Source organism: Uloborus diversus, chromosome 7 (assembly GCF_026930045.1).
Source record: "Uloborus diversus isolate 005 chromosome 7, Udiv.v.3.1, whole genome shotgun sequence".
Lineage (NCBI taxonomy): Eukaryota > Metazoa > Arthropoda > Arachnida > Araneae > Uloboridae > Uloborus > Uloborus diversus.
In genome coordinates this window covers 158,200,777-158,219,483 of record NC_072737.1, presented here as the reverse complement: position 1 = coordinate 158,219,483, position 18,707 = coordinate 158,200,777, and the positions used below count along the sequence as shown (strand labels likewise).

The following is an 18,707-nucleotide window of genomic DNA, read 5'->3' as shown; positions in this document are numbered from 1 at the left end:
GGGCTCGATTGCTTGTGTATGAAATCTGAAAATAAAAAAAAAATACAATATCTAAACATTTAAGGTGGAGATTGTTTAAATCCCACCAGAGTATCACTGAATATCTGTTTAAAACTTCGTTTTTTAAGACTTCAATTTCGAAATAGTTTTGGGGAAAAGCCCCAGAACCGTCCTGCCCTTAACATCATCGAAGTTAATCTGCGTTTTTAGAATTTCAATTTCGAAAAATCGGTCGGAGGGGTGATCGATTTAAAAAAAAAATTGATCGAGGGAAACTTCAAAAAGCCCCATTAATTTCATTTCCCTAACGTCAACAAATACAACGAAAATAGCGTTTTTAAAGTTTAAATTTCAAAAAATTTCCGCAGAAGTCCCCCAGAATTTTTCCTCCCTGTAGCATCAGCAGAGACCACCTAATACTGCATTCTTAGGACTACAATTTCAAAAAACTTCCGGGGGAGAATCCCCCCCCCATCAGAAGCGAGATCTTTGAGCGTTCAATTAAAACTATATTTTGGTTGAGCCACTGGGTGAAGGAATGAAGTCCTTGCCCCACCTCGAAAAAAATGAGAAGATAAGGGCACTGTGTTCCCCCCTCCCCCCCCCCCAAAAAAAAATTGAAATTGCAAAAAGAAAAAGGTGTGAGGCGGGGCTAATATTGGTAATTTGGGCCCCCTCTAAAATAAAAACATATATACGCCACTGGTGCAGCCCGCAGGTAAAAAAGGTTGAACACCACTGGTCTAAGAGTATATTACCCCTTGCTAATTGTTCTTAGCAAGGGGGAATTAACTTCCCCCTTGCTAAGAACAATTAGCAAGGGGTAATAAACTTTACTAATGAACTAAGAACTTCACAGAAATGTTTCCTTCACAAGATAATATTTAAATCTGTCTTTAAATGATTCTGCAGAAAGCGATTTATCTAGAAGGGTTAAACAAATCAAGCTTAAGCCCAGAATTTGTAAGTCATCTAAAATGCTTATCTTTAAAATTTTAATCCCCTTTCTATCTTGTGTCCAAGGTCTCATAATAGATAACTAGGAACAAATTCTGAGAGAAACAGAAAGAATACTTACATTGCTAGTAGGTCGCTAGGTATGTGTTTTAATGTCAGGAGATTTTTCACACAATGGCAGAAGATATTAGTTTAAGAAAGCTTTAAACATAATCGAAAACTAAAAGTAACATATTGTGGAAAGTATTGATCAAGAACTTGAGTGGAATAAATTACTAAAAAAAAGTAAGTACACATGATTTTATTCGACTTTTAATCTTGAAATCTTGCTTGTCGGTTGGCAGTGAAACTAGTGAATTCAAAAGTAAATGTTGTGGTTCAAGGGAAATTGGTGAAAATCATTCCAGTATAAATTAAGTAAATTAAGTTTTGAATATAAGCTAGAGAATATAAAATAATTCGTTGTTTAATTATTTATAAAGAGGAAAAAATTTCGTCGTCATGGTAACGAATCGCTTGAGCCCATTCAAGACTTAACTTAATCAGAGTTTACTCTTAAAAAAGGGGGGGAGGCAGGGTTGAAAATTACGTTTTTTCTGGAAAAATATCAACTTAGAGGATTCTAAAAAGCAAACTTTACCTTAATACAAAATTTTCAAATAGGTTAATAAAAATAATTAAATATTAAAAACGTTATATGTTGTAAATAATATTTATGATAAGTATACTGGTGAATATTGGTCATAAAACCTTCATCTTTTTATTGCCGTATCCTAATCACCATTTCTTTTTAATGAATGTGCCTTGTATTACCTATTAGAGAAAATCACCAGTCATAATATTAAGGGTGCTAACTTCTTGATCATTTCCATCCTATTCCATTTGTAGAAGGGGCATTTCACGGTATTTGTGACATAGATGTCATGTTTTTTTCTTCATTTACTTCATATTATGCGCGCAATCACACTGAAAACATCAAAATACAACTTTTATCGTTACGGACTCTGCATTGAATTTTTCTTTAATAGTCAATTGAACTGAATTTGAAACCAAAGCAGGTGCAAAGAGGACACATAAAGTAAGATCTCTCTTCTCTAACACAGATAATAATTTTAATTTAAAAGTGCGTTCGTTAAAAACTTATAAGTTGTAAAAATTATGATTGTAAAGCCGGTAATAACAATTAGACGAAAAGTATTATCAACATTTTTATTTATGCATTTTATGTCACTAAATTTAATATTTTCTAATCTCACCGAAAGTGTTACACTATTCTAAAATAAATTTCATGATTACTGGAATTCAGTATTTTTTAATTAATTTAATAAATTAGGTTACGGACTTAAAAGGAATTACAACTTACACTTTTAAAAAACTTTGACTTTCAGAAGAATTTCGACTGTCCAAGTGGGGGGGGGGAGAGTAGGGGCATATTGGCTTGCTTCTCTACTTTTCTTTTCTTTATCTCATCATAAAATTAAATAAGCAGTTTTATTTTCTACCATGATTTTCATTAAATATTTCTCTACATTCCAGTAAATGTTCAAATCATTAACTGTTTTAACATTAATATTTTAACAGAACTTTATGAAGTAAATAGAGATGAAAACGGTCGGGAAAAAAGACGGAAAATTTCGGAAAAAAACGAAAAAAAAAAATCCGAAGGGGCTTATTTCCCTTCCGGAAAAATTGAAAAATGAATTTTTTCAACTTTTTAGGAAGTTTTAATTGAAATTTTCAGCAAAAAGTGATTAGAAATTTCTCATACTTAAATTCTGAGGCAATATCTACCCCCCCCCTCCTTGTATTTTAAAATACTGTCAAACTTTGATAATGCAAGTTGTTGTATGATAAAGCAGTTTTATTATGATAATATAGTTTTCATATAGATCAAAAACATTTATTTCTTTTTGCAAAAAAAAAAAAAAAAAAAAAATAAACCAATATCCTTAGTGAAGAATTTATTTTTCTTCTTCATAAAACAAACAAGCATAACCCAACAACTTGGGGCGTAAAGTTCGATTCAAACATTTTTTTTTTTTTTGGTTTTAAACATCTTGGCCAGGACATCCCAGTTACTATAGTTGGGGCAAACCTAACCTAGCAGCATTGTGAAGTGTACCCAGATCCTAAGTACAGCATTACAACGCCGCACAGTGGTTCAAGGGCGGAAAAAAGAGCCATTTTCAAGTTTTAAGATAAAAAATACTTCATGTCTTAATTACTTAGCCCTTGAGTTGTAGTAACTTATTCCAAAACAGTTTTTTGAAAAAAAAAATTCCTTTTTCACAAAAATAAGCCAAGATTGTTGAACAATTATGTTTTTACTTTTTTCGGACGTATGCCTTATACTTCTGTTTTAATTCATTCGTTCAATAAGGAGGACTAAAATTTAATAAAAGTCATTTCTGATTGGTTTTTCACACTTATAGGATGCATATTACATCGTAGTTAAAAATTAAAAATTCATGAAAATTGAAAATTACCTGAAATAAAAAATTTTATTTTCTAAATATTATTTTCTAAAAAATATGATGAAAAATATTGTGGAATATACTTTTATCGGCGGCTTCCGGTGGGCTAAAATTTACATATATCAATAGTTTAATCCTTCCTGTAAATAAACAACAACATTTTAGCTGCGACCACCTGCGACCGCAGTCGTGGCAGATGTTTTGTTTGATTTTCGCTATTTACAAATAGCAATATAATAAGATAGAAAATAACCCGTAACGTTATGACGGGGCTAAATTGCTTTTTTTTTTATCGAAGAAATTGGTCATCAAACTTCACATGCTCCAGACTAACGTATGTCACAGTTTCACTACTTTGCGGGAGAGCCTAAAAACGTTTGTTTACTGTTTCCGAAAGTTGTGGCTCTTGAAACATTCATCAATAAATATAGAGGATTTTTTAAACAGATTTACGTTGTTATGTCATAATGCGGAGCATTTTTCTACATGCAATGAAATGGTACCATGAAAATCGAACCCGTTTCGTATGGCTTTAAAGAAGATACATATGAGAAAGAAATTTTTAAAACTCATACAGAATTCTATATAAAAAAGTTAAATAACAATTATGTTCATAAAACAATGAAATTAGAAAATCAAACGTTTGAAATTTCAGATTTCTTTTTCGAAATCATTCTAGTATAACGCTGTTCTCAGTTTGTCAACATTGCCAGAAAATATTGTTCGAGGGTATCAATTGCAATAAATAAACCTTGCGTGTGGCATACAACCTATTTAATTTATATTTTTCGCTAAAAACAGAAATGAATTTGAACTAAGAGAAACCCCGATTTCACGTCTAAATCACTGGACTAACTGACTGGCCTAAATCAAACATAAAATACATAAAATATGGGAAAACGTCAGTTCAAATTAAAAAAAAAACCCATAAAATATGTGAAAACGTAAAGTATGGGAAATGTATAGAAAGCAAAAATCAGATAAGGAAACAAAAATAATAATAAAAGCTGCTACGATGACGCTTATAAAAAGGTAAAAACGCGATATTTTACGAAAAGAACATTATTGTGCATACCAATTTAGATCATTCTAACACATTAAGTTACGAATCCGGGCGTTTAGGTTGAAAATAGTCAGTAACAAAGAGTCATTGAATTCATCCAGGATTGAAATACTTTGCAAAGTTTTTCCCTGGTCTTTATGATAAAGAAAATAGTCTTTCACTATTAGGAAGCTCTTAAATGCAGTATTGAAAGAAGAGACGAGTTGTGTTTCCTCTTCTTGTTCATCTTCACTGGCGTCTGAAGGGTCCGCAAGGTTGGCTACGGATGGAGCAGTAGCATTTCTGTTTTCATGGATTAACTTTTAACAGAGTGGATTATGTTTAAAAATGCACAGAAGGAAACACGTTGCTTAATTTCAAAACATTTTTTTTTCTTTTTTTTAACTGCCAAGGGAAAGCGTAAAATGCAGGAAATTCATAACCAATAAACTTTCCATCTGGGTTAAATTAATATTATTAGTACACGGAAAAACTGGGACCTGATGATAAAAATCATAAAACGCGGGGAAAACGTTGATTCGGGGGGCGTAAAATCAAGGTTTCGCAGTGAATACGATCAGCCAGCAGGAAGATAAATATTACCGTACAACAATTTTAACAATTTTTCATAGCATTTCTTGAGAATATTCAAAGTTATTGAATTTTTTCCGCTTTTTTGTCGTTTTGAACCACTGTGTGGCGTGTCGACTGATTTAGTAGTTCTAAATTTCAGAAAATTTTCAGGGTGACATTTGAAAAAATTCCATTATTATTTCACACAAAAAAAATCACTTTCACGACAAAATAAAAGAACAAAGTAAGGTACAGTAAAACCTGTGAAGTTGACCACCCTTGTAAGTTGACCACCTGTTTATGTTGACCACTAAAGTAGTGCCCCGCAAGTGGTCAACTTACACAGGTTTCACTGTATGCCATTCAGTACATTAATATTAAGGCCATTAAACGAATAAACACACGTTTTGTACTGTACATGACAAATGCTATATTTAATTAACGAAATATGATTATTTAAACTGGAAATTAACAAAATTTTGTTGCTTAAGAACAGGTATGATTTTTTAAGCAAAAAATTTTACGTTTTTTAATTGAATTAACAGAAAATTTAAGTTACCTTAAAAAACGCAATTTAAAAAGTTGTGGCTTAAAAACATCTCTTCTCCAACATGTCCCTTCTTTCCTCAGGGTTATCCAGAAATTTCGATTTCGTATAGGTTGGTCGGTATTGATTACTTCAGGTAATCAAGGATCGACTGTAAGAGTTAAATCGCTAGTTAATTTTGAATTAAAACGGATCATTTCTGATAACAAATTCAAGACAATGCAAAAAGACAAACTATGAAGACATCAGCATTAGCACACTTGGTCTGTTCCACCAGGAGAGCCATCTTTAATTTAGTTTTTTGCATATACTTACTATGATGAAAAAATAGCAGTAACAGTTGTTTCTATTATTGAAACTATTGAACAATGAAAATTCTATCATTGAAACTACTTAACAATGAGATAGCATTGTTATTGTTTAGATTCCGTAAACAATAATTCAAACAGTAAACTCAAACAATACTCAAACATTGCAAATATGTAGAGTCCGTAACATTCATAAACGTGCAGTTCTTTACTAAATAATTCCTTAAAAAATATTTTTTGCCTTTTAATAATTATTTTGGGGTGTAAATGCATCATATATAAACTGAGACATAGTAGAAAACTTTCATTATGTAAGAATAGTTATTACTTTCACAGAAAATTTGAAGATAGTTTTAAGCAAAAATGTCCATGTCATTTGGTTGTAGAGTCCGTAACGTGCGGTTATCTTCCTGTATTTTTAAAAATTCAAATCAAATCTAAATTTCTTTCAATGCTATGACAGAAGTAGACATAGGACCATAAATTTACAAAAAGTTTAACTTTAATATTTGCACCAATCAGGGAGGCTAAAACAACCTTATGAATTGTAGAGTTCGTAACAGCTAAATGCGTAGTGTGAAATGTCCCAGAAACATGAAACGCAACGAGCAGTGTCCTATCGCAATGGGGTCGATTCCAAAATTTTAAAAGTATTTTTTTCTGAAAGAGCATGCTTAAAAACGTAGAATCTGACCATTTTTAAATCATTTCTTTAAGTTTAATATTATTAAAAAATTACTTAAATCGGTGCTATTTCATCGGTTAACGCTTCTGCCGATGACATCACAAATGATGAAATGCCATTTAGTGTTGCCATTTTCACGGTCTAAAATATTTAATTCGCATCTTTACTACGTGTATTGGCAACGATATGGTTGATAGCAAGCGCAGAGCGCACTTTTAATTCGCTTCTTGATTATCATAACGTGAAAACGCTGTAGAAAAATGCGCCAAAATGCATCATTTGTGACGTCATAAAGATCACGCCTTGTTTGAAGAATCGGACATTTTAAAAAATTAATTAAAAAATAACTATTGGGAGAATGAAAGTATTTTCTGAGTCCATGTTATTATTATTTATTTATTAATTTTATTATTATTTATTTATTTATTTATTTATTTATTTATTTATTTTGCTTATTCTATCAATTTCAGTGACAAAAAGTACTACTTTTGACTGAAGGAAGCAACCCCATTCACGATTGCGAAAAACATAATTTGAATGGGGTCGTTTCATAAATTTTAAAAGTATTTTTTTCTGAAACAGCGTGCTTAAAAATACGGGATTTTACAATTTTTTAAATAATTTGACAAAGTTTAATATTTTTAACACTTGTTTTAAATGGTGCAATTTCATTGTTTACTTTTCTCCTCGTGACATCACAAATGATAAAATGCCATCCACTGGTGCCATTAGCAGAGTGCAATATTTAATTCTCTTCTTGATTATCATAACGTGAAAATGGGGTAGACATATGCGCCAAAGTACATCATTTGTGATGTCATAATGACCACGCGAAATTTTCAAAATCGGACATTTTAAAAAATTAGTTAAAAATGAAGCGTTGGGAAAGTGAACGTTTTTTCACGCTCCATGCTATCTTTTTTTTTATTATTATTATTCTATCAATTTCAATGACTAAAAGTAGTACTTTTGACTGAAGAAAATATCCCCATTCAAGACGTCAAAATTAAAATAAATGCTGAATACGTGGTGTTTTTTTTTTTTTTAAGTGTAAAATATCTATTAATTAAGTTATTAAGTACATAAAAATCAATAAACCTTTCATTACAATTTAAAACAATAACTTAAGGAATTAAGATAAGCCTGTTGTATTAAAAGATCTATTTAAATATATGAAAAATTCAAAAAGATCTGCCAATAGCATTAAGCAGACCATTGAAAAACATCACATATTACACTGAAACGAAACATAACTTTCCAACTAAAGTAAGAATTATAAAAAGTTAAATTACACATTACATTTAGGTTTGAAATAATCCACTAAAAAATAGAAGAAACTAGTCAGTTCAACACAGCTACATTAAAATTGTAATTAAACTACTCAACAATAAAAGCTCCGCTAAAAATACACAACAATTTAAAATCATCAGTCAAGTAAAAATATAAAACAGAAATAAAAATTTTTTTAAAATCATTATAATAATTTTAAAACATAAATACCATATCAAAATTTTAATAATTTGTCAAATAAATTGAAAAAACTACGAAGTAAAGTCAAAAATTCTGTTAAAATGAAAAATAATATTCTAAGTAAGTGATTCAACAGCTCCATTAAAATTAAAATTACCCTACCAAACACATAAAATAGATTCTGAGGAACATTAAGGCGTTCATTTAAATGTAACATAAATTTCTAACAAAATTTAACAATATCAAAAGTTGGATAGAAAAGGACGTTTTGATGTTTGAAAACCCGTCAATTAAATAAAGACATAAAGTACATTTAAAGTTCAATTTAAAGTTAAAATAAACTGCTAAATAAATCAAACCACGTCAAAAGATCCATTCAAAGAACTTGATCATAACAGCAAGTTTGAATTCAAACTTACTAATCAGTTATTGCGATAATTATTAAATTTTAAATTAAAGATGGAGCAGTATAATATGAAGGAATGTATACTTACTGTGAGAAAATCCAAAAGATATAAATAACTAATATTTTTAAATTTATAACTTAAGATAGTAAAGAGTGAAAAACATTCTGTGATACAAAATTTTACAAAATATTCCGAAGTTCCAAAAATTTAATAGACACAACACATGTTGCCAATTTCAAAAAAAAACTTCTTTGAGAAAATTAAAAACATAATTACATGAAATTAAAAAAACATTTATTCAGGCCATCGGTAATTCGCAACTCCAACGAACTATAGGGGGCACTGCAGTCACTGTCTAATGGCGGACGAAAAAACTGAAACAAACGCACGTGGTAACGAAGAAAAGGCTAAAAGTGTTGTGATTTTTGTTCGTATGTATGATTTTTTCGCTTTATTCTTTTTGAATTAATTTTCAAAGTCTTGTGGATATTCTGGCCCACGTAGAAAGAAATGAGAATTCAAGAAGCATTACTATAAACGTCAAAGATTACTGCTAACTACGTAGTTCGTAGTTCTAAGCAGCTATTTCCACGATGCTGAATTCGATATTTATCAATTCTTGATAAAACTAAATAATAATTGTGGCCTGACAAGAATAACAATTAATGCTAGAAGATTCAATATGACATTACAAATTATTATCGAAAGAAGATAATACTTTTTTGCCTTGATTTGGCTAGCGCTTATTGTTTTGCATTTGTAGCTGAGTTATTTCTCTCGAATTCCCGAATCGGATAATTTAAAATTTTTCTGTTTCGATTTTTCTAATTTCTGAGTTACGATTTAATTATGTCATGTTATGCAAATCATCAACAAAATTCTCACGGATATATGGTGGTAGTTTTCTTTTCAGTTTGATTGACCATTATTTCTTTTTACTTATCGAATTCTAAAATCTTACTACCATTTCATTCCACTCATGATAAAAATTAAAAATGGTGGAATGGTAAACATGCGGAATCTCGCCAAGGATACTTTGCTCGTGCAATACTAAAACTATAACCCTAAACAAATTTGGTGAAACCTTTCAGCTGCGAATAAAAGCAATAAAGTTAAGTACCTTTCTCGGTTAAACATTTTTCATTTTGTTCTACGATAATATATTCAAGAAAATATTTTGCATACTGTCCATTCCAACTAAATGCTGCTGTAAAATATGGTTAGTTAAATTAATTTAAGATTTTAAAAAACCCATATTCTTACATATTCACACAAAACAATAAAAAATTTTACCTGGTAAACGTTATCCAAGTTTGTTAATTCAGAGTTTTCGTGTGTTAGCGCTTTCACCATTTTTCAATCAACTCACGTTTTAAAAGGAAATAATGGAAACTAACATTATTTTGAGAAGCTCGAGAATACTACTAAGGGACGAAACAATTTCTGTAGCTGAAAGCAATCTAAGACACATCGATTGAGTTAATAAATACTCAGAACAAACTGCCTGTGTTTACGTCAACAGACACACGTGGAACGCAATGTGGCAATCTTTTAATTTTTTCGGCAGTTTTGTTTCAACACTGTGGCAGAAGATTTTTATGTATTAGTTTTTGAATACCGATTTCGTCACATTTCTGTTACTTTTACATGAAATGTAGAATAGGCAAGAGTTTTTTCAGTTTATGCCCGGCAATTTGTTTTAACTTGTTGGCGGCTATTAGTGTTAGCAGATTGTAGATACAAACCCCAGCATATTCCTTTTTAAATGCGCCTTAGAAATAGAATAGAGTAGTGAATATTCTACCGCAATTTACAAAGTCACATTTTCATTGTCCACCTGACTTCAGAGATTGTATAGCAGGGTTGATTGCTTCAGTCAAAAGTACTACTTTTAGTCACTGAAATTGATAGAATGAGCGAAAAAAAAAAAAAAAACATGGACCCAAAAAATATTTCAATTTTCCCAGCAGTTATTTTTTAATTATTTTTTTTAAATGTCCGATTTTTCAAACAAGTCATGGTTTTTATGACGTCACAAATCGATGCATTTTATCGCGTTTCCACGTTATGATAATCAAAAAGTGAATTAAATATTGCGCTCTACGCTTGCTATCAACCATATCGTTGCCAATACACGTGAGTAAAGTTGCGAATTAAATATTTTAGACCGTGAAAATGGCAACACTAAATGGCATTTCATCATTTGTGATGTCATCGGCAGAAGCGTAAACAATGAAACCGCACCGATTAAAGTATTTTTTTAAAAATATTAAACTTAGTCAAATTATTTTAAAATGGTTAGACCCTATGTTTTTAAGCATGCTCTTTCAGAAAAAAATACCTTTAAAATTTTGGAAACGACCCCATTGTGTTATAGAATTTTAACGAAAGTGTAATGTAAATTTAATGCAATGAAAAACCATACATAAACTAATTTTCACAAAAAAATTGGAACTACTTATGATTGATACAATGTAACATTTTTCTCATTTTTCCTTAAAAATACATACCTTATAATGAATTAATGTATTACAAATAGGATATTAACATAATTCAATTTAGAAGAAATTTTTTCAACTGTTAATAAAACATAACATTTCACTCATTTTTCGTTAAAAGTACTTGCTTTAATCATGATTTATAGTAAACGATTACACATGAATGGTTAAAAAAATTCAACTCAGAATCGTTTTTTTAAAGCAATTGGTATACACATAACATTTGATCCCTTTTCATTAGAACTACTTATTTTAAGTTACATGGAATGAAAAAAAAAATGCTGCAAGTAAATGCGACAACTGGAATAACCTATTTTGAAACTAAAATTAAAATTATGGACGATACCACGCAAATAGTTCAAAAGTTTTCTACTTTCCAAATCGTTGGCAGTTGCTAAAACCTATCCCTCAGAGCCAGAAGGACGTAAGTCACATTATGATAATTTTACAGGAGAAAGAAAAAACTTTTTATGTGGCACATGGGGGGGGGAGACAAAGGATGGGACGCGTGCTCTTTTAACCCTGGTAAAAAATCAAAAATAATTTTTTTTTAAAGAATTAAGTTCACATGTCTCGATGAGGAATAGGCTTCTACATACAATGCACAAATAAACGGAATATTGCAATTTTTGGACTTATTAGTGTGTTCTGTTATATTTAAAGTTAGTTTTAAGTAATTAGTGAGTATGTGTATGTGAGTATCTTTAATAGTGAGTATAAACGACTTTTTACCTCCTTTTTCAAAAAGTGTTAAGAAATGGTGTAAACCTTGTGAAAAGTATGCCAAAAAGACTTAAAATGCTCATCAAGAACAAGGGAATGCATACTAAATATTAGATAATTATTTTACTGTTCGTTAATGTGTCTATAGTTACGTAATCAATAAAGAATTTGCTTTTAAAACAGTCTTAGTCTAATAATTTGGCCAGCACTATATATTCTGTTTTCTTCTCTTCTTCTTCTTCTTCTTTTTTTTAAACCTGATTGTTGAACATGTGTCGCTCGACACAACTTTCAGTTTTGAGGTAGACCGTGCAACGCTGGACAATGAGCTTGTCAATTATAAAATGTATTTTATAGTGTGGAAAATATCAGTTCAATAAATAAAAAAAAAAAAACTTCCCTGCAGATCTTCGAACGATGTCTGTTTCTCCATCGCCCTTCCAATAAATAGACTATGGCTAAGAAAGAAGAAGGGCCCGATCAGGCCAGGGCATGGGCCATTGCTCTGGCGGCTTGTGTGATCAACGCTCTGCTCTCTGGAATCAGCAGAACTACCGGGCTGTTCTATGTGGCGCTCATCGACACCTACGGGGTCTCCAGGCTAGAAGCTAACCTCCCGTTTACACTTAGGAACGTAATTAGAAATTTGGGAGGTAAGAAATAAGTTTTTTTTAAGTACAAATGAAACTTATTCAGTAAGTTACCGTCCTACAGCCAGGGCTAAGGCAGAAATACATGAAATACACCGCCAGTTCAGTCAATTCCAGCCGAGGACTGCAGTTTCGCGCTTATTAGCACTCATCAGCCCGGTATAGGAGTGACCGTGCTGGAGGTGGAAAACCTCTTAAGGAAGCCAAGAGTGCCAAACAAACTGGTAGCTAATGTAGAATTAGCACTGACCAGACTAGTGACCGAAACAATGGTTCGGTTCAACTCGAATATTGAAAGCAAGGCAGGTATATTCAGTAAGTTACCGCCCTACAGCGGTAGAAATACCCGAAATACACCGCCAGCACACAAATGAAACTTTTTCCTGCGAGGGCATAAAAATTCTGATCTGCAACCCTTTTGTGATGGCTGTTTTTTTGTGACGTGACTGTTTTTTAATTGTTGCCAAAAACAATGAAAAAAATAGTATTGCAGAGCCTTAAGGCGTTACTTTTGAAAAATTTAAGGAGTTTTGTTATTTCTTTAATTTTTTTAATTAATTAATTAATGTATTTATTTCTCAATTGTTATTATTATTTCTATAAATTTAGTCTTTCGTTGAAATTCTCTGCGTTTTCACAAACAATCTCTATGGTATTTTTGTCTATAATACTTTGTATTCTTCCTTTTTAAAGTCTAGTTTTATGTTTTTTATTCTGTGTTATTTTACATCAGTTACCTAGTAAATGATATCGGAGATTCTCGTGTATTTTCACGGACAGTTTTTCAACGGCATAGAGGTGTCTCAAAAATCAAGTGACAAACTTTCGGGGTGGTCGATCTCCTCTAAAGCAGTGTTTCTCAACCTTTTTTAACCAGCGGACGGGTAAAAATTTAGAAAAATCTGCGACCAGTGAAGTTTTCTTTCTTTCTTTTTTTTTCCTTCTTTTTTTAACAAAAAAAAAAAAAAAAAAACTTAAAAAACTTTTACATAAGTTAATTGTAAGATTCGTATTATTTATCATTTGCCACAGCGTTGAAATGTAAAATTAATGAGTACGCAACAAAATCCCTGCAAACCTTAGGAACACGTTTGGAACACTTAAATTCAGAAAAACTGTTCCAGATGCCTGAATGTGAACTAAAAAATGTTCCGTTGAAAAGAAAGTGCACTAAAACGTGATCCAAATATGTTCCAAATATTATTCCGAATTCCCAGGGTATTTGTGAAATTTAAGCTTGAGAACGCATTTGAGAACAGATTGGGGGCACATTTGAGAATACCTTTGGCCACAGTTATAAAATCATAGTTTTCTTTGATGGAAATATAATTTTCACAACTTTCTTGAAGTACCATTCAGTAGAATCTCTCTGTATAATATTGCTACACATTTTGTTGCGATGAATCGAAGTCGGTTGGTGACGCTAGCCGTCTCTGTTAGACGACAACCCATTACCCGGCGGTAGTTGTCAGCCGTCTAACAAGATTTTTGTAAAATTCACTGCGAAAACTACAGGTATAATCAAACGAGTGTTCCATATACGTGCCGTAAAAAGTGTGTTACGAAGTGTTTAAAAATTTGACATGCATCAGTGTTCGAAAAAGGTTATGGAATACGTTCCCACAAGCGTTTAGAAAAATGCGATGAACCAAAAAAGGGTTCTCAGAAGTGTTTTGAAAACTGCTCCCAAGAGGGTTTCAAATATTCTAAAAAAGGTGACAAGTGTCCGTGTTCAAAAGGCGTTCAAAACGTATTCAAAAAGTGTTTCTGGATTTTCAGTGTACATATTTTTATTGTGCTGATTTCTGTATCTCAGAGTCAGACTGACGGTAGTCCAAAAACTGCTATTTTTCGTTTATGATTGCATCGTATGTAGAAGTCTATTCCATGTGAACGTAATTCTTAAAAAAAAAAAAAAAATCATTTTCATTTTTTACCAGGGTTGAAAGAGCGCGCTTCCCATCCTTTGCATGCGCCAGAAGAAAGTTTTCTTCTCTCCTGTGAAATTATCATAGTGCGACTTACGTCCTTCTGACTCTAAGGTAGGGGAAAGTCGCTTGTATCTGACAGTGGGTAGTATCGGACAAGGGCTGCTTCTTAATTCCGCCGGCAGGGGCAGCACATACTGGGTCAGCATAGTGTGCCGCATTGGGGAAGATAGCCACAGACGCCGTATTGGTTAAAATCAACCGCTCGTTCTGGTGTGCAAAGCTAGTTGTTTGTTTGTTGAGAGAATTGCAGTGCACAAACTCAACTTCTGGGGCATATATTTACACATAGAGTAAGTTATATTGTTTCATTGTTATACCTTTAGACTGATAGTATATCAATCTAAGTATTATGAGCTATAAAAGTGTCTAGCTTAAGTAATAACCTAGTGGTGGTTAAACAACTGTAGCTTTACAGTCGGGTTGTATCGGACAAAGTTACTGGCACCAAAATAAAATACTGATGGTGTTTTTCTCTGTCCAACAGGTTGAAATGGGAAAAATCACGACATAAATGGGATGAGAAACAAATATAAGAGAAGCCATTGAAAAGTTGGAAGTATAAAATGAATTTGCTTCAGTTAGGCCTAAACCAACCATAGGCTATATTTTTCAACTTTTATAAAAAATTGTTATTTATTTTCATTTTTTGACTTGTACACTATTCTAAGTAACCAACCACTTTGTTCGTTTCATTTTTTTGCACATTAAAATGTTATTTCTGAACTATTTGTTTTTCTTTCAACATTTTAATGTTTTGTCCGATACAACCCTCCAAAATTTAAAATTGGCCAAAAATAGAGTTTGACAAAAATTTGTTTAAAATATACGACTCCATGTTTTTTTAACCAAAGTTTACAATTTATGTTGGGTAACTTAGTACAGCATAATTTGGAGTAAAAACTAATTCTTTACAAATAAAACGAAAAGTGTTATGATTGAAATGGCTTAGGTGTCCGATACTACCCTACCTTCCCCTACAGATTTTATATAATCGAATAAACTTCTGTGTACGAAATATGAAAATGTATGAACACCTTACACTGCTAAATTTACAAGTCATTCAAATGAAGGTTCTTCAACGAAGTCTTGATTTTGAATAAATTTACTATTCCATAAAACAACTACTTAACGAAAATAATCTCTACATTTGATTTTTGTTTATTAGTTGATTCGATAGATACTGTACTGTAGAGTATTAATTCCTGAACTTCTCCGCAGGTCCTCTTGCAGGTGCCATAGGACAGAAATATGGAGTTCGTGAGATCACGATCGTTGGTGGAATTTTCGCTGCTTCTGGAATTATCCTGTGCACTTTTGCTCCTGATGTCATCTGGATCTGTGTTCTGTGGGGAGGAATGCACGGTAATGTAGATTTCTACAAGATTTCAGTCATACCGTCGCTAAAAAGACAAATGGGCGTATCTCAAAAAAAAAAATCGAAAAATGAGTTATGACCACCACAGAAATGTCCAAAGTCGATTTTATAATATGACCAATGGGCGTATCTCTACAATAAAAAGTGTTACGCGTTCGGTGCAACTTCACATTTTCTTTGAATGACGACACAGTTCTTGAGAAAAACACTGATTTATTTACAACTATCTACAAGAAATATCGTTAACAACTGCTAAACTCACTATAGCAATAAAGCAAATATCAATTAACACCGTATACTCAACAATGGCACACATATTTACATCCAAATATGCAAAAACACAGCGAAATGCCTCACAATAAACAGAGCAACGCTCAGACGAATCTCAGACATATAAAAGCATAACTGACTCTCCTTTAAATGCCACTCGGTTTTTTACACTGCTTTGGAAAGTTCGACAAAATTCGAAATGCTTCTCGTATTTTCTTTTTATTCCATTCACAAATCTTATCATTTAGAAATGGGACCGTATACTTCAGTCGAATGTTACTGAGTTGTATGTAAATTACAAGAAGCCATTTACAGGTTACGTTACTAAGATAATTTTAGATGCAAAATAATGGAACAAACGCCTAATTTAGCCAGATTGCGACAAATTAATCTAAAAAATAATTACTATTTACAGAATTTGCAACAATAGTAAAAAGGTTACAGTCCCTCAAACTAGTAGCGGTTCTCAAGCGGTACAGTAAACTGGAAATCTTTAAATTATTTTTCTGCAAAATGTTTAAAAAAGAAATACGTCCATTTGTCTTTTTAGGAACGATACGTAACTTAATTTAAGTATTATGCTGGAAAAGCACGTATCTCGAAAATCAAATTTTGATGCGTGAAGCAAAAGGAGTGAAACAAAAAATAAATAATTTGAATTTTGACATTTTGAATTAAAATTATGTTTTTCGCAATCACGAGCGTGTGTATGTAGGCGTGTGTGTTTGTGTGTGGGGAGTATGTGTATGTGTGCAGGCATGTGTGTTTGTATCTGTGTGCTGACATAAGTGTGTGAGTAGTTGTGTGTATGAATGTGTGTGGGGGGTATGTGTATGTGTGTGTATGGCTTTGTGTGTGCGTATGTGTAGGTGTCTGTATGTATGCATGTGTGTGAGTGTATGTGTTTGTGTATGTGTGTGTAGGTGTATGTGTGTGTAGGTGTATGTGTGCGTATGTGTTAGTGTATGTGTGTGTATGTGTGCGTGTGTGTGTGTAGTTGTGTATGTATGCGCGTGTGTGTAGGACATAGATGCAACCTGGAGACGGCTTTCGCTGTATGTGCAGCATCGTTAGGAGCCGGTCGACGGTGATGGTGCGGAGGGTGGCGGTGGGGAAATAAAATGACAGGACGCCAAAACCAGTCAAATGAAAGCAATAAGCAATCGTGATTGCTCAAAAAAAAAAACATGTTTAAGCCAGTTAAAAAGTAATTAAAGTGAAACTTTTTATGCCATTCAAAAAATCAATCTCAGTTTCATATCTTCACAGGTTTCGGCGTTGCTTTGGGAAACACTCTATTCCAAGTCGTAGTCAACCAGTACTTCTCGAAGTACCGTGCGACTGCTAATGGCTTGGCTCTGTCTGGAGCTTGCGTGGGATCCTTTATATTTCCAGTGGTGCTCGAATACATGTTGGCGCATCTGGGGCTCTCCGGAACCTTCTTGGTTGCAGGTGCTTTCATCCTGCACGTTTTGCCTGCTGGGATAATGATGAAGGAGCCTCCGTGGATTAGAAGACAGATGATAATCAGACGGTAAGAAGGGGAATGCATGTTTTACACGGAAAATAAATTTATAGCTTGCTTGTGACAAAAAAAATAAAGCCAAAAAAATAAATAAATAAATAAATAAATAATAATAATAAATTAATATGAATTCTGATATTTTTAATTCAAATTATGTTTTTCGCAATCACGAGTTGCGACAGGACCCTACTCATTGGAGTTATTGTTTCTAGAAACGGCTCCTGTTTCCCGAACCTTGCCCCTTCTCCTGGGCGGTTACGTGTGTATAGTTGTGTGTGTGTGTGTGTAGGCGCGCATGCATGTGTAGGCTTGTGTGTGCGTTGACTTGTGTATGCACATAGTTGTGTGTGTGCGTATGTATGATCGTCTGTAGGACATGGACGCCTCCGGCCAGGAGAAGCGGGTTTAGGAGGACATTGCCCAGGACCGGAGGAGCTGCGCCTGCAGAGGACGGTGCGCGGGAGTGCTGCAGAGGGCGGCTGGGGGGGGGATAAAATCAGCATAACGTCAAGGGCAATCAAATGAGAACAATAAGCAATCGTGATTACTCAAAAATATTTGTATTTTTACGTTTTGAATTCAATCCATGTATTTCGCTATCACGAATCGCGTTAGGACCCTACTCGTTGGGTTTTTATTTCTACAAATGAAATGGAATGGAAATAGCCAAGAAATTTGCACCCGTCATATTATGACTGGTGATTTTCTAGAATAGGTAATACGAGGCATATCCATTTGTAAAAAAATTTGATTAGGGTATGGTAATAAGAATAGGATTTTATGTCCGATATCCACCAGGACACTTCTTATCATGAAAATTATTTACAGATGATAACGTTATGTATTTTCATTTGTAATCAATCTTAAATGACGGGAATTAGTAATCTGCAACTTTGTATTTAGATGAAGTTTTGCTGTTTGTGTAGGTTTTTGCGTGAAAAAAAAAAGTAACTTTACACAAAAAAAACTTTTTTTTGTTCCTGTTATGTCTGCTTGAGTTAAGCCCTGAATAAAATATGAATAAAATCAAACCACTGAAGATTTGATATTCGACAACGAAAATTTCGCTCTCTAAATACATATTATAAGCAACCGTCGTTATGGTAGTCTGAAAAATCAGACCAACATCAATTTTAGTCAAATGATGATAATAAGCAATTCGTGATTTCTCAATTAAAGCCTGATTATAAACTACGTTATTATTTTCATTTA

The 18,707-nt window shown here is 32.7% G+C and overlaps 1 protein-coding gene across 1 annotated transcript in view; it reads left to right on the top strand.

Moving 5' to 3' along the window:
* The first annotated feature begins 1,104 nt into the window (after positions 1-1,104).
* LOC129226327 (monocarboxylate transporter 13-like) overlaps positions 1,105-18,707 on the top strand; it is a 33,296-nt gene continuing 15,693 nt past the window's right edge. Inside the window, exons 1-4 of the mRNA XM_054860929.1 lie at positions 1,105-1,242; positions 12,091-12,337; positions 15,544-15,687; positions 17,240-17,504. Of these exons, the coding sequence (XP_054716904.1) occupies positions 12,139-12,337; positions 15,544-15,687; positions 17,240-17,504 (608 nt within the window). The 5' untranslated portion in view covers positions 1,105-1,242; positions 12,091-12,138. The remainder of the gene's footprint in view (positions 1,243-12,090; positions 12,338-15,543; positions 15,688-17,239; positions 17,505-18,707) is intronic.